This window comes from Mesoplodon mirus, assembly GCF_964341445.2.
Source record: "Mesoplodon mirus genome assembly, chromosome: 16".
NCBI classification, from domain to species: Eukaryota; Metazoa; Chordata; class Mammalia; order Artiodactyla; family Ziphiidae; genus Mesoplodon; species Mesoplodon mirus.
In genome coordinates, this window is record NC_138992.1 from 1,426,750 (window position 1) to 1,442,349 (window position 15,600).

Sequence of the window (15,600 nt, forward strand, 5' to 3'; positions counted from 1 at the left end):
TGCAGTGGTTAAGAATCCACCTGCCAATGCAGGGGACACGGGTTCGAGCCCTGGGCGGGGAAGATCCCACATGCTGCAGAGCAACTAAGCCCATGCGCCACAACTACTGAGCCTGTGCTCCGGAGCCCACGAGCCACAACTACTGAGCCCACGTGCCACAACTACTGAAGCCCGCGTGCCTAGAGCCCGTGCTCCGCCACAAGGGAAGCCACTGTGATGAGAAGCCCGCGCACCTCAACGAAGAGTAGCCCCCGCTCGCCGCAACTAGAGAAAGCCCACACGCAGCAATGAAGACCCAACGCGGCCAAAAATAAATAAATAAAATAAAACAAATTTATAAAAAAAAAAAGAAAAAGAGAAACCAAGTGTCAGGGCTGCACTACATTAACCCAACTATGTTAGTTCTCATGTTAAATGTAAATGGACTTAACATTCCAAAGTAAAAGCAAAATTTTTTAGACTGGATACAAAATAACACTAAACTGGTTACAACTCTGACTTTAAAAATCAGGACACAGAATAGCTGAAAAGAAAAAGAGTGGGAAAAACATCATGCTGACAGTAATCCAAAGAAATCTTGTTTCACCCTATTAATGCCATATAAAGTAAACTTTAAGGCAAGAAATATTACTAAAAGATATTTCATAGTGATAAAAAGTCAATATAACACAAAGATATGTCAATCCTACCTCTGTATACAACTAGTAACAGCTTCAAAATGTTTAAGCAAGATATGGCAGAAGTGAAAGTTGAGGCAAATTTACAGTGACACAAATATTTTACCATAAATCCTTTAAGTAACCGATAGTGTTGCAGGAAGGGGGCCCCCTCCCAGGGCCCGAGAGCGGGCTCTTGTCTAACACTCAGAAATGAACTGTCCGAGGAGACACACGTGCCGACAGAGCAAGAGACTTTATTGGGAAGGGGCGCCAGGCGGACGGCTCTGCCACGTGGCTCGCAGTCTCGGGTTTTATGGTGATGGGCTTACTTTCTGGGTTGTCTCTGGCCAATTATCCTACTTGTGCCCACATTTGGTCTGACTCAGGGTCCTTCCTGGTGGTGCATGCATCTCTGAGTTAAGATGGATTCCAGTCGGAGGGTTTCTGGGAGGTTGGCAGGACGTTTTATGGGCTGGCGTCTCCTCCCTCCTTTTGGCCCCTCCCAAATTCTCCTGGTGAGTTTTCTGCGGCAGTATCGGGTTCCTTATTGGAACCTCCTTTCGTGTGACAGCTCGTGCAGTGGCTATTACCATGCCTGGGCGATGCGGGCAGTTTTGGTCAATGGTTCCCTAACAATAGAACAAGCAGACAAGAACGTCACTTAGAATACATAAATTTGCACAAGATTGCAAAAAATTAACAAAATGGACATATATGGAACATCATACCAAACAAGTGAATCCATATTTAAGTGCATGTAGAACACTTACCAAATATGTCATATGCTCAATCGTGCAGTTAATCTAGGAAAACAAAATATATGACAGTTGGAGAGGAAGAAATCCAAACAAGAATAGCTAGTATTACAAGTACTGAAAATACCAAGAGCTGTGCAGGATGTGGACAGCTGGAGAGCTTCCACTTTACTGGCCTCAGTATAAACTGGCACAATCTGCTAAGGCTCCTATGGATGGAAAATGTTGCTGCCATGTGAACAGCCAAAGGACGTTGCAGCCATCAACCACCACCGCCCCCCCGGAAGGTGAGCCTGAGGGAACGCAGGATGGAGACGAGGAGGATGCCCACTGCCAAGCCCTCAGCTGCCGCAGCTGCCCAACTTGTGCAACCCGAGGGGACTCATGATGGGAAAGAACGGGATACTGGCCCTAGAAGCTGAGATGCAGATCAAAGGAATGATTTCAACGAGCACAGCCTCTTACAACTTCCCATTCACAGAAAAGAGCTTCATTCCTTAACCTGAGATGTCTGGTTTTCTTTAATGAACAATAATCTTTTGGGAATTCCCTGGTGGTCCAGTGGTTAGGAGTCTGACTTCCACTGTAGGGGGCATGGGTTTGATCCCTGGTCAGGGAAGTAAGATCCTGCATGCTGTGTGGTGTGGCCAAAAATAAATAAATAAATAAAATCGGCCCTTAAAACAAAACGAACAAACAAAAAACTCCAATAGTCTTTTGATGCTCCAACTACCTGGTCTTTGTTGCAAAACTTCTGTATATCCTCACTCCTCCCTGACCTCTTCGGAGCAGAAACTCAGAGCTATTCTGAGAGGCTGCCTCCCAGGCTTGAAGTCCTCAGAAAGGCTGCCAAATAAAACATGATTCTCAACGTTTAGGTTGTGCTTTTTTTTTTTTTTCAGTAGACATTAAACATACACATACCCTGTGACCCAGCATTTCCACTCCCAGGTACATACTCAAGAGAAAAAAGTTCACCAAGATAAATGCCCACAAATGTTTAGAGCTGTATTATTCATGAGCATCAGACCTGTCGACAACCTCAACGCCCACTAAGGGCAGAATAAATACATGAATGCTGGCATGGGCTCACAATAGAATGCTACATGGAAATGAAAAAGAATCTACTGCTACACTCAGCAACATAGGAATCTCACAAACAGAGTGATGAGCTTAAAAAACAGCAGAGTTCATTTCCTGGCAGCTCCACACCAGCAGAGAGCCTGTGCTGCTGGGGGGACTTCAGAGAACTCGTGAGGCCACCGAAGACAGCTCCCTTCTGAGTCACGGAAAGTCAATTGATCAGGAACTTTAACTGTATCTGTACAGTCCCTTCCCTTTGCACTTTCTATGGTGAATACAAGTTACAGGTCTCACTCACACTCACAGAAAGATTTCAGAGAGGAGACACAGAGGTCAAGAAAGTAGAGTGAGGATTTACGAAGCGACAGCGCGCTCTCAATGCGAGACCGGGCAGACTCACGTGAGGAGCTGTGCTGAGTTTTTTTTGGCAAGCTGGTCATGTGGGGTGTAGAAGTGAAGGGGTGGGATATTCATTGGGGAGGGAGGGCTTTGGGGTCGTATTCCCTGATTTTCTTCCCAGCTCCACCTTCCCAAGAGGCGGAGGCATTTTTCCTTTATTTAGCCTTGATCGTTAAGTGTCATGGCTTCCGTGCCCGATGCATATTTCTTATCTGTGAGGCTAATTTTATTGTAATCAGAGTATAATGAGCAAAAGGTTACTTTTGGACTCTGGAGATTGCAGCCTCTTCTCATCTTTTTTTGTGTGTCTCCAGGGCACTTGTCACCCCAAAATGTGTGGTTTCCTGTCAGTCCAGAGGTTCCTGCTTTTCTCTGTCCAAGGGCCACCGTAGTTTACAAGATGTATGGTTTCCTGCCATCTGGCCCGTGCCCCACTTCCTCTGCTCGTATCTAGCTACCTGCCTGCTGTAACACCCACTTAATGTAATGACCCACTACTCGCTTTGTACATGTAGATCTGGATTGTGTAAACTGTCAATAATACACCATCTGGCGTATAACCCTTTGTCTCAGAAACATGTAACCTTGCTTTGACCTTTAGCGAGTGGAAGAGTCCTCAGGGTTATCTGAAAGACTGTCTCCCGGCTTATAATCCTCAGGTTGGCGCCACTAAAATTCTCTTTTCTTAGAATGACTATTGACTAATTTTTTTGTGGACAGGAGGATCCTCAGGGGTGGAGGCAGGGCTGGGGGCTTGCCCTCACATTGTGGCCCGGGTCATCCCTGTCCTTCCCTGGCCTGTCTACCCTCCTGGGGACCACAGCGTCCTTCCCACAGGGACCACAGCTCTCACCAGGGCCCGGGGGGCGGGGGGCGGAGGGCTGGGGCCTGAGGACAAGTAGACCACTGAGGAAACCGAGTCACAAATCTGAGACACCACTGGAGGGAAAGTGAGGCCACCTTCCCAGGGCAGCTCGGGCACCAGCAAGTGAGGGGACCTGGGAGGTCTGTTCCCCAGCAGGGGGCTCAGCAAGGAGAGCCTCGGAGTGCAGGACGCTGCGGTCCCGTGGGGACAGGCCCGGAGCTGGGAGCTCCTCCAGCCCCTTCTCTGACAGGCGCTCTTGGTGATCCTGGGGGAAGGGACGCAAATTACAAGGACCTGCAGGAAAGGCCGGGGTCCCTGGGAGCCCGGGGTTGTGGGGTCTGACCCTCACCGTCTCCAGACCCCAGGCTATGAGGGAGTCAGGCCCAGTACAGCAGAAGCTGTGGGGAACGGGGAGGGGGACGGGGACGGAGCGGCGGGTGAACCGGTGTCTGTGACACCCTCAGGATGGCAAGACTCTGCTCACTCCTCTGGGCAGAACCGGCCAGGGGCGCCCATGCGCGGCGAAGAGCTGCCTCCCTGCCCCCAGCCCCACCCCAGGCATTAATGTGACGAGGGAGCCAGACGCCCCTGGGTTCAGTAGGGTGAGAGCCACTGGAGCCCACCATTCCAGCCTCTGAGCCCCTCTCCTGCCCACCCCCAGCCCAGGCCTGGGGTGCTATCAGTGTCCCAAGTCCTGACCCTGGGATCTAGTGTGTGGGTGGGTGGGGGGGTGGACGGGGCATCTTGTGAAAGCTGGGCCTGGGGGGCAGAGCTCAGGGACATCTCCTGGCTAATCCCAGACTCAGGTGAGCCGGGAGCAGGTGCCTCATCCTCTGGCTGCCTGTGTCTCCATAGGCTTCTCCAGTTCCCTGGGGGGGTCCTCAGGCTGGGGGAGCTGTCAACAGGGGGGCTGTCAGCAGAGGAGCTGAGGGTTGGGGGAGGGGCAAAGGGCGTGGTCCTGGGGGAGGGACGGGGGCTGGGGACCCTCAGCCTGGCGTCCCCTCTAGCCCTCAGGAGGAGGCCAGCTATTAGAAGAGGTGGACTTTCCTTCAATATTACAATGAAGCCTGGCGGGCTGCTCCAGGACAGTCTTCCTCGGCAAAAGCGGGATGGACGGACTGCCTGAAGGCTGGGTAGCTTAGTGTGACCTGTAGGAAGACGACCTCCGCAAGGGGTGGGGCTGGGGGGCGTGGTGGGGAGGCTCCGCCCAGCCTGGGCCCACCCCCTCGGGCCCGCGGAGAGCCCCGGCCTGCTCTGACCCGGAGGCTAAACGGAAGGGCTGAGGGCTGAGGGCAGACGCCCCCTCGAGCGGCCTCGGCGCTCCCGTCGGCCACGTGCCGCTCGCGGCCGCCAGGGGACGGCGCCTCGCCCGCTAACTCAGAGTCTCCAGGTCCCAGCAGCTCGGGCGCCTGGAGCACCCCGACCTTAAACGCTTTCCTTCCCGGGACTGCATCGTGTCACTCAGATTTCTCCAGGGAGTCGTCCTCCCAGAATGCACCCTCTGCTGAGGTTATTAACCTTCCATTCAAGGGGTCCCAGAAAGCACCCGTGGGTGGGGCTCAGAGAGGGGAGTTCCAGCTGTGCTGTGGCTCCGTCGCCAGCCCTGGGGATGGTCTGGTGCCCCCCCCCCCCCCGCCAACGGCACCAGACCGAGGGGAGCCAGGCAGGGGACCAGAGGAACTCTTGAAAGCTCCGGCAGGGCAAACCCAGGCCGGGCCATGAGGTAGACTTTGCGAGGGGCCCCTGTCAGCAGGTTGGGTCCTGGGTCACAGGAGGGCAGGAGCGGGGCAATGAAGGTGATGCTAAGGACTGGGGAGGAGGGGGCGCTGGACCCTCCCGGGCCTGGGCCATGGGCATCATAGGAGTATTGTGGGAGAGGGCAGACCCTGGGCAGGACCCCCCTCGTCCCGGAGGCCAGCTGGGTCAGGCGGCAGACCGAGCAGCCTGGGAGGGGCAGGCGAGGGTGCAGGGGCAGGACCGGACGGAGCTGAATTTGCCTACAGAGAAATGGCAGGCATCACTCCAGCCCCTGGGCACTGAGACTAGAGAGCCCAGACTCCCGGCCAGAGTGTGCCCGGGCCAGACAGTGCTGCGCCTGGCACCTCCCTGCAGCCCGGGCAGATGCCAGGGGGAGCGAGAGCCCGAGAAAAGCTTTCCTTTCCCCTCCCCTCTGCCGCTTCGTTCCCCTTCCTGCCCTCTCCTGGGGTTTCCCCTCCCTCCCCACCCCCTGACCTCCCTCAGGCTGTAGGAAATGGAAACTCAGAGCTCTGGGCTCCTCCCCCGCTCAGCCCCACCCAGCCTCCCTCTGCTCTAGCACAGCCTGTACCTTCCAGCCTCCCCCACCCCAGGCAGGGAGGCGTAGCCGGAACCAGGAGGACCACCAGCCACCCCCAGGAGGCCCAGCTGCCTCTGAACCCAGCCCTCAAGGGACTTTGCCCTGCAACCCAGAGCAGAGGAAAGGCTGGGCACCCCCAGGGTCATAGACCCAGGAGGACAAGTGGCTTCAACCCTCTGAGCCTTGGTTTTCACTTCTGAAACCTGGAGGTAACCACATCCATCTCTCATTGTAGTTGTGGGAAGAGTATAACAGATCCATATCACCTGCAAAATAGTCAGTACACAGAGATGGAAGCTGAGGTTAGCATTAGCAGGAACAGAGCCTTTGTTACATCCCTGTCCTGCCACTGCCCCCCGCCGCCCCCTGGCTCCCAGTGTCCCCAGAGTCAAATCCAAACTCCCGACTGTGATGGCCAAGTCCACCTGTGCCTCTTCCTCTGGCCTGGCCCCGCTGAAACGACAGAACGCGTTTTGGGACTCAGTAGAGCATAGGTTCTTCAGTGCAGAAAGAATTCAGCGGGAAGCAGTGACAGGTAAGGAAAGGTTTATTAGTATAGGGCACTTGTGAGAGATGCAAGTGGGCAGGCAAGGCAGCGCCGTGATGAAAGCTGGGTGGGCTCCATTTTTATAATGTAGAAAAGGTGAGGGGAAGAAGACCACCTTCTTCCTCATTCTTGAGTAGACGTCAAACTTCCATCATCAGCTCCTCCTCCACATCAGGCAGGGAAGTTTTCTTGTCCCTACATGGTCAAGCCAGGACTGTCATGGTGCTACGGAAATGGGCAAAAAGGTGGTAACATATACTAAAACGCGGTCAATCATCTCAGGTTTCAGTAGAACGTCACCTTTCCCTATATTTTTGTTTTTAGTGTGCACAGAGGAGCATGTTCTAGGAATCATTACCTTACGGACCTCACTGGGCAGGATGTGAGTCCTGCTCCACCATTGTTTTGGGGCATGTCTTGTGCTTCTGTTGCATGGTTTTGTTGCTAGGCAAGCCTGCTTAATTTCGATGCTAAGCAAGCCTGCTTTCTTGCGTGATCATTAACTTACAGGGGTCTCCCATACTTTTTTCTTTACTTATGATCCCTTAGTGGGAGTAACTATTTAATCGCCTACTTTGTCCCTGCACTCTGTCCCTATCACCACCACTGCCCCACCCTGCTGGTCTCAGTCCTTTTAGCAAAGTCGCTTGTGATTTGTGTTGAGTGGACAGCACAGGGGATGCATTCTATGTGGAGACCGTCAACAATAAACAGAGCAAACAAAATGCACAGTGTGAAAGCAGTCGTTACCTGAAAACCGGGCTCACCTCTTGGTAGGTGTGGAGCCAAAAGCCACAACCATGCCAAAGAGCAGAAGGAAGCATGTATTACGGGCAGCAAGTAAGGAGAACACCAGGGATCTTACCCAAAGCAGAGTCTCCCCAACAGCGACATTGGGGAAGTTTTTTTTTTTTTTTTTTTTTTTTTAAGATGTTGGGGGTAGGAGTTTATTAATTTATTTATTTTTGCTGTGTTGGGTCTTTGTTTCTGTGTGAGGGCTTTCTCTAGTTGTGGCAAGCGGGGGCCACTCTTCATCGCAGTGCGCGGGCCTCTCACTATCACGGCCTCTCGTTGCAGAGCACAGGCTCCAGACGCGCAGGCTCAGTAGTTGTGGCTCATGGGCCCAGTTGCTCCGTGGCATGTGGGATCTTCCCAGACCAGGGCTCGAACCCGTGTCCCCTGCATTAGCAGGCAGACTCTCAACCACTGCGCCACCAGGGAAGCCCCCACTGGGGAAGTTTTAAGCTAAGGGTACGTGCATATTCATGAAGGGGTTTGAGCAGAGGATTATTCACTATAGAATTGGGGCAAAGGTTGACAGAGTCCAGGCTTGGGTTGACTGAAATCAGAAGGGACACCATCATCCTCCACCCACCACCTGGGTGGGGGCCTTAGTTCCTTACAGAACTCAAAGATATATGATGTAAATCCCTTGAGGAGGAACTAGTACTCTGCTTCATCACTGCACTATTGTTTGACTGCTTTTCCTCTGTTCCTGTATTCTTTTGTTCCCTTAAGATCACTGATCACCGAGACCTGTTCAAGGGCAAGCATTGCGGCCAGGCTTAGATCACAAAATGGCTTAGGCCAAAATGGCTTCTCTTATGTCAAGAAAGCCATTCCTGGTTCTCTTTCTCTGGGGACCCCCTAACCTATCTGCTTACACAGTTTCAGTTTTTTGTGGGGACTTTACTGAGGACTCTAGCCTGGGAGACAGCCTCTCAGTAGCTCCGGAGAGGTAGGGGAACCAGGATATATATGAATTTTTTGACTGGGAAATACAGGTGGTCAAGCATACATCTTGGTAAAAGATTACTACTAATCACAAAAGACAGACATCTCAAGTTAATGATTTTAGTGCTTTCTATGTATGGGAAGATGCAAGAATCGGGGGTCACTGAAATTCTCCCTTAGATCCACATCTTAACTAGGGGCCCACATCCAAAACACAGCAGGCTTCCTGTTTCTCCCTATCATGACTTCGCCTCAGGGCGCACTGCTGGTGGGCAACTGCAGTGGGTTGCAATTTAATCCTCGTGGAACTGGAATGGTGGGCAGCATTTTTGTTGTTTTTTGTTTTTTGGCTGCACCGCACAGCAAACTAGGGATTGAAACCATGCCCCCTGCAGTGGAAGTGCAGATTCCTAACCACTGGACCACCAGGGAAGTCCCTGCAACATTCTGTTTAGAGGACTCTGAACTTCAGAGGTAACCAGCATTCCTGGGGGACATTCTGATTTCATCCCCTTGAATTCTTTTTCTTGCTTTGGTTTTTAATGCTGGTCTGATCCACTCAAGTGAATCTCAACATTTCTACCACCCTGTGAGTCTCAACCAGACTGCTGTGATGTGCTTCTGGACCCTTCCACAAGATGTTGGCTGGGCCTGGGTCTCCTTCCCCTTGTCGTCCTGATTTCCTGGGGCAGACTGCTCCTCCCGTCCCTCCCCTGAGCTCTATCACCGCATCGGCGCTCAACCCCAAGTGCTGGCTGGCATCCCCCTTGGTGGCAATGACGCCGAGGATGCTGCACTCATGTGTGGCACAGGGCCCATTCTGTGCAGAGCTGTTCACCTGCTCCTGTGACCCGGGCCCGGGATATGGGCCACAACCCGAGCCCTTGCAGGGGCAACTGTCCCGCCCTGCTGCACAGCGATGCTTGGACCCCGGACCCAGGCACCTCAGAGCTTCTGGCCAGCCTGGACCCAGGCACCTCAGAGCTTCTGGCCAGCCTGGACCCAGGCACCTCAGAGCTTCTGGCCAGCCTGGACCCAGGCACCTCAGAGCTTCTGGCCAGCCTGGACCCAGGCACCTCAGAGCTTCTGGCCAGCCTGGATCCAGGCACCTCAGAGCTTCTGGCCAGCCTGGACCCAGCCCTGCTCTGCGCCCTCCCACCACCCAGGAGACACGACAGCGTCCTGAAGGATAAGCTACCACTCTGCAAGGCGCCCAGCTGCAGCCCTTGGTTCATTGCTCCTCGGCCACCAGCCCAATCAAAGAATCCCCTTGGCTTAGAACTCAGACACTCCCCCAGTGCAGACGCTGGGAACCCCTGGCTTAGCCACAGACCACAGTCGGGCTTGCCGGGGGAGTAGGCGTGTAGCAGCGAGGGCTGCCGGCTCGGGTAGCAGCACCCCTGCCCTCCAGCCAGGGTCCAGGCCCTCTCCAGGGGAGTCCCCCCCAACTCCTCCCATAGGCCCTTGGGATGGACATCTCACTCACCCACTTACTGAGCTCCTGCCCCCTTCCTCACCACGCTTCGTGTCCTCCTCAGCCTGACTGGCCCAGGCACCCCGTAGCCAAGTCCCGCAACCCCGGCTGGGGGTCCCCTCCCCTCCCCTCCCACCCAACCCCATCCCTCCCTCTTTAGGGTCCTGCCTTCCATCCAGAAGCAGGCTGACCTCTGCTAGTTTCTCTGTCCAGTCCAGTCCTGTCCGGAGGATAAACTTCCCAACCTGCCCGGCAGAGGGCAGTAGCTGTGGTCTCCGGCGACCCCCTTCCCCACTGCCTCCCAGTGGGCCTCAGGGCGGGGCCCGGGCGCAGGGGACCCTCAGACCCTCTATTCCTGCGGCTCTGCCTCTCTGCTGTCCCCTCCCCCTCAGGAGGACCCTGATAGGAGGGGCAGTCTCAGGCTGTGGGCCACACCTAGAGCGGGAAAGGGTGGGAACATCTGTGTTTATTTGAGGCACCAAAGCAGCAGGAGGGATCCAGTGTGGCGGGGGAGGGAGGGGACCCGAGAGCAGCTGGATTTCGGGCTGGGAGCAGATTCCTGGGTCAGCAGCCTAGACCTGGGGAGAGTGGAAGGCCTGTTTTCCTAGAGGCTGCCCTCGAAGTGAGTGAAATGAGGTGTGCAGAGATGCCAGGGGAAAGGGTTCCGTGCTGGCACTCGGGCTGGGCTCCTGGGGCTTTACTCCCATCCTCCCCCCACACAGGCCGAGACCTGGCTACACACTCACCCGTGCCCGGCAGGGCGCACGGACCAGCGCCTGTCCACACAGCACATCTTCCACACCTGCGGGCCGACAGGGCCTGGACAGGGGCAGGCCTGGGATCAGGTGCCCCTCCCAGCATGTCCCTGGGACGTGGTTCTGACTCTGGGGCCCTCAGGCTCCGTTCCCAGGCTCCCCCTGGAAGGCTGACCGGGAAGGAAGGGTAGCCGGCAGGTGTGTGGGTGCAGGGGGCAGGCCTGCCTGTGGGGCCCCAGGGCCTAGAGGGTGGGCGCTGCGGGGGGAGGAGGCTGGGGAGGAGGCTTCGAGATCCTCTTGGGTCTGGGAGGAGCTGGGCTTTCCTTCCTTCCTGAGCTTTGGGAGTCTGGGCCGGGCACAGGGTCCCAGGGTCCCAGGGGTCAGGGGCCAAATCGCAGCAGAGCCGACAGCAGGCTGAGCAGGAGCCCGAGGCCCAGCACAGCGGCGCTGGCCCGCAGCCCGCCGTCAGCCGCACTGATGTTGCACAGGAAGCTCTGGCAGCAGTAGGTGCCCACGGACGCCACACCGAGATTGACGCTCGGGATGGGGCAGATCGCGGAGCAGCCCTTGTTCAGGCTGTAGCCCAAGTCCACCACGTTCCCTGCACAGGAAAACGAGGTTGTGAGTGGAGGGGCAGAGAGGACAGGGCTGGGGCGGGGCCGCCTGGCCGCCCTGCGTCTGCACTCACCGATGCCAGCGGATGCAGAGATGGTCACACAGTAGTTGTCGGTGTCGGAGCAGACGGTAGGCTTCAGGCAGTACCAGTTGCTGTTCTTATTCACGCAAGAGAAGCACACCAGGGAGTGGGCTGCAGAAGGAGGGATGCCTGTCTCGTGCCCAGGAGTCTTCCTGTGTCCCCTCCCAGCCCGGACCCAGAGGCATGCGGACACCCCATCTTGTGCGGGCATTGACTGAGCAACTATGGTATCCTGGGCCCGGGCTGGAGACCCAGAAGACAATGACACCAGACCCTGGTTCTGGAGGAGCTCCAGTGATGCCCCAAGTGTCCAGGCAGGGCTGAGGCTGCCAGTGGGGGCGGGGGTAGGAGGGACCGCTTCGCCGTGGGAGAGAAGCCTGTTAGGTGGCACAGAGTAGGTGACATGGGCACCGCTCGGGAGAGAAAGGGGAGAGGGAGTCCAGGAGGAGGGCACAGCCCGCTCAGAGGCCTGGGGCCCCAGGGCACCTCACCTCGCTCCACACCCAGGAGGGCAGCCAGCAGCACCGGCAGGAAGACCTTCATTCTGGAGGGGACTGGCGTCCCGGCTGGGGTCTCACGAAGCCAAAGAAGTCAGCCCTGTGCTAAAGAGACAGCTCGCTGGAGGGCGGGGCTCACCACCCCTTGTGCCCCTGGGGCAGGGGCGGTGCCTTGCTCTTCCCAATGGGGTCAGGGACACTGGCCCTGGGGGCAGCCTGGTGTCCCCACTTCGTAGATGGGGGGAGCTGCCAGCTTCCAGCAGCAGGGCCAGAGCAGAAAGACCCTCTGTGCTCTGGTCTTTCTGCTCCACTCCCAACCTGCCCCTCACTCAGTGCAGACTCCTAGCTGAGACCCTTCCCCAAGTCTGTGGCACTTGCTGCTTGGGGGGAGGGAACTCATTAAGGTTCTCAGAATCACCCAGAAAGGGAGGTCAAGGGAGTGACCCCTGCCCACAGTCCGGGGTGTGTGGATGAGATAGGCTGGGACCTGGGATCCTCTATCAGAGTGCTTGCACCTGGACAAATGTCCCCTAGAGCAACAAGATACAAAGAAACTATAAGTGACTAAAAATAACTGCCCATGCACCCTGGGGCGACAGGGTACAAGAAGCCACAAACTACGTTTTTGAGGTGCTGGGAGCAAAAGTAGGGTACTGCACATCATTCCTGCCCGGTACCCCCAAGGGGGGGACAGGCCACCTAAGCTATGCCTCCTGCCTGACCCGCAGATCCACCCCCGCTGTCACCCCACTTAAGGACTCAAGTAGCTCCTCTCGGGAACTGTTCCTTGTTTTTGCTTCCTTGTACTGCAGCCTGAGCCCCAGTAAAGCCTTGCCTGGAATTCCCGTCTGGCCTCTTAGCAATTTCTCGAGTCCAGGGGCCCTAGGGGGGGGATGGCGACCAGTAATATTAGCTGACCTGCGTCCAGAACTTTCCAGGGGCCAGCTCTGTGCCTGACATGGGGACCTGGAGCTGGGCTGGGGGCATGAGGCATATCTAGCTGAGCATCCACCTGGGCAGGGGGAGGGGCGAGGGGCTCTCCCATTCTGTGTTATTTAACGCTGAAGACGATGACTCCATACGTATCTGCTACTCCCCCCCCCCTTCGTGGCTGGGGAGGCTCAGGGAGACCCAGCAGTGTGCGACCAGTCACCCCAGCGGGAACAGGCACAGGCTCTGGCAGGTGGCTGTGAGTCCCTGGGGGCTGTCCTGCACCAGGACCCTCCCTTGGGCAGAGGTCCTTGGCAGTGGATGGAGAAAGCACTTTGAATACGACCAGCTGGGGTTCTGGTTCTCTGTTTTGCGGGAGGCGCAGTGTGGGAGGAGCAGTCTGGTACCTTCTGCTGGGGACAGCCGTGGGCGGGCGGGGGAAGGGCTAGTCCCCAGGCACCGGGAGGAAGGAGAATGCCAGGGAGAGAACCGATTTGGGGAGGGGCTGGCGGAGACCCTGAGAATGGGCTTCAGGGCTGGGCAGGGGCTGCCGTCTTGGGGCTGGCAGCAGGAGCTGCAGAGGTCCAGGAACAGCGCCAAGCCCAACGGGGGCCTCTTCCGGGATCCCGGCATTTAGGGAGGAAGGAGCCTCGGTTTCCTCCTCCACAAAGTGAAGTTCCGGCGGGAGGAGCTCTGAGCTGTCCTGAAGGAAGCTCTGGGGCGCACCTCCGCGGTCACGGCCAGCATCCCCACCCTGCTGCCAGGCACCCCACCAAGTGCGCCCTGCTGGGCTGAGTCCAGGCACTGGATACTAATGTGTCCACATTTGCAGGGCCAGGCGGAAGGGAGCCCGGGGGGGAGCCCGTGGGTTTGCGGGCAGGGCCATTCGGGACCCAGACTGTGCACTCTTCCCCCAGGCTCACAGGGCTGATCTCCGGGAGAGCCTGGCATTCAGTGACGCTGGGCCAGCAAGAGAGGTAGGAGCACGTCCTGGACCCGAGGGATGGAAGGGGCCTGTGGCCCGGCGCAGGGGGCTGGGCTCCTAGGCACCTCATATACTTGCGTAATCTATGCCAAACAAGGTGCTTTCACCTCTTCCCAAGGCAGGCTCCCGTCCCCATGGTGACCCACCAGGGCAGTTAACTCTCTCCTTCCTGCCAGCGCGCCAAGATCCCAGCCCCTTCAAGTCAGGAAGGCTGGCCCCTCCCCAGTCCCCATGTGAGGGGTCAGGGGATGGGCCTTAGAGTTGGGCGATGGGCCCCCGGCGCCTGCGCAGCCCTAGGCTACCCACCCCGGGAGGGTGCCCGGCTGCAGTCTCCGCCCGCTCACGCCCTCGTCCTTTGGAAATACTGGGGAGGGCCGGGAGGCTGGGGGGCCGGGAGTGGAGGCGAGGCGCCCAGGGGCCGGGGCCGCTCGCAACCCCGACCCCCAGTCTCCCGCAGGCCTCTCCCGCCTCCCTGGCGCCCCACTCGCCCGCTCCCCCACCTCGCTGGGCAGGGCCCCGTCCCCGCACCCCCGCCCGCCCGGCCCGGGCCCTGACTTACCGCCGGCGGACGCAGGTCCCCGGCCCGGCCACGCAGTCAAGCCAACCCCCGAGCCCGAGCCCGCGGCAGCCCGCTCTCCCGGGCGGCCAGGCAGCGCGCGAGCGCAGGGGGCGTGCGGGAGGCGGGACTTGGCGCCCAGGCCCCGCCCACCAGCCCGTCACCCCTGCGCAGGGCCCGTCGCAACCGGTCCGTCTGGTCCGCTTGGGCGGGGACGTATCGCGACAGCCCGGCCAGGCTGGGCAGGGGTGGGGGAGGCCCCCAGGTGGCCGGACACTTTTGAGGTGGAGCTCGGGGGAGGGGATGCGTCCGAGGAGGCCGAGGGGGCAGTACTCGGAACCCCTTCCGCAGAGTGGGATGGGGTCCGCGAAGAGGCCTTCAGCACGCCACGCCCGGGCCAGGTGACAGGACGAGGATGAGAGAGTGGAGGAGGGGGCTTCCGGGGCAGTGATTGCGGGCAACAGTGCCGCCCAGCAGGAGATCCGGGCCGCACCAGCGTCTTGACCCTCAGCCCAGGAGAACTCAAGAGCCCCCTGGGTGCTCCCCTGCAGCCGGGGCTGGGTGTGGGTCTTGTCCTCACACAGCCAGCCTGACCTGACCCTCTCAGCGCGGAACCTAGCGGCCCCTGTTAGAGGGAAGCGGGCCGTCCTTAGTCTGACCCAGTGCGTTTCCTGTGTTCTGTCTCCAGGTGCCATTAATTGCCTTTCAGCCAGCGTTCACAGAGCACCCACTGTGTGCGGCCTTGCGTCCCCGACCCCGGGCTTGTGAGCCAGGCTCAGGGGCCAGGCTCTGCAGCACCCCAGGCCTTGCTCCTGCTTCTCCCTGGCGGGGATGGAAGAGCCTCGCAGCCTGCGGGAGCTGGGGGTGCCAAGGCCTGCCCGTGGGCGGGGGCTGCCAGGCAGAGCGCCCTTCCTGTACCTGTCACCGTCTGCTGGTTCCCTTCTCTTCGTGCAGAGTCCTCTCAGCGCCTGATGGGTCCCTGCAGATTCTCACTTCTTACTTTCACAGCACATTTCCTGTTGGAGCTGTTTTTCGCACCTGACCTTTTCTTGCAGTCTTTCTGGGTGGCATCTGCTGGTGGCATCTGCGGTGACAGTGGGGGAGGGCCCCAGGAGAAGTGGCCTCTTAACTATACAAGGGAGAGGGACTGAGGCAGGATGGCGGGGTGGCCAGGATGAGCAGGGTGGGAAGAGGGATCCTGTAACAGGAGACCAGTCCCATGGGCAAGGTAGGGGTACACTAGGCACCATGTGATTATGCATGGATACGAGTGATTGTGTGATTGTCTGCCGAGTGGGTTTGTGTGTTCAGAGTTCTGGGTTGGGTCAC

General features: G+C 57.7%; 1 protein-coding gene across 6 annotated transcripts; it reads right to left on the minus strand.

The window, feature by feature from the left end:
* Window positions 1-6,625: 6,625 nt before the first annotated feature.
* Window positions 6,626-14,417, minus strand: LY6E (lymphocyte antigen 6 family member E). Of its 6 annotated transcripts, XR_014291657.1 has the most exons (6): window positions 14,275-14,417; window positions 11,795-11,905; window positions 11,295-11,414; window positions 10,598-11,207; window positions 10,043-10,096; window positions 6,626-6,868 (listed from the first exon to the last, which is right to left on the minus strand). XR_014291657.1 is itself a non-coding variant. In XM_082601732.1 (4 exons), exons 2-4 carry the CDS (start codon window positions 11,844-11,846, stop codon window positions 10,987-10,989), a joined length of 393 nt encoding a protein of 130 aa, XP_082457858.1. In that variant the 5' UTR covers window positions 11,847-11,905; window positions 14,275-14,417; the 3' UTR covers window positions 10,298-10,986. The 6 variants fall into 6 exon arrangements, 2 of the variants coding, with proteins under 2 accessions (XP_082457858.1, XP_082457859.1); XR_014291655.1 differs by lacking the exon at window positions 10,043-10,096 and having other exon boundaries at window positions 6,626-6,838; XR_014291656.1 differs by lacking the exon at window positions 10,043-10,096.
* Between the last annotated feature and the right edge of the window lie 1,183 nt (window positions 14,418-15,600).

What these genes read in the sequence shown, in the direction of transcription:
- LY6E (XM_082601732.1), bottom strand. Translation starts at nt 11,846, where the DNA reads ATGAAGGTCTTCCTGCCGGTGCTGCTGGCTGCCCTCCTGGGTGTGGAG. An exon ending in CCTCCTGGGTGTGGAGCGAG is followed by an intron (nt 11,415 to 11,794) that starts GTGAGGTGCCCT and finishes CTCCTTCTGCAG; the next exon opens with CCCACTCCCTGGTGTGCTTC. An exon ending in CTCTGCATCCGCTGGCATCG is followed by an intron (nt 11,208 to 11,294) that starts GTGAGTGCAGAC and finishes TTTCCTGTGCAG; the next exon opens with GGAACGTGGTGGACTTGGGC.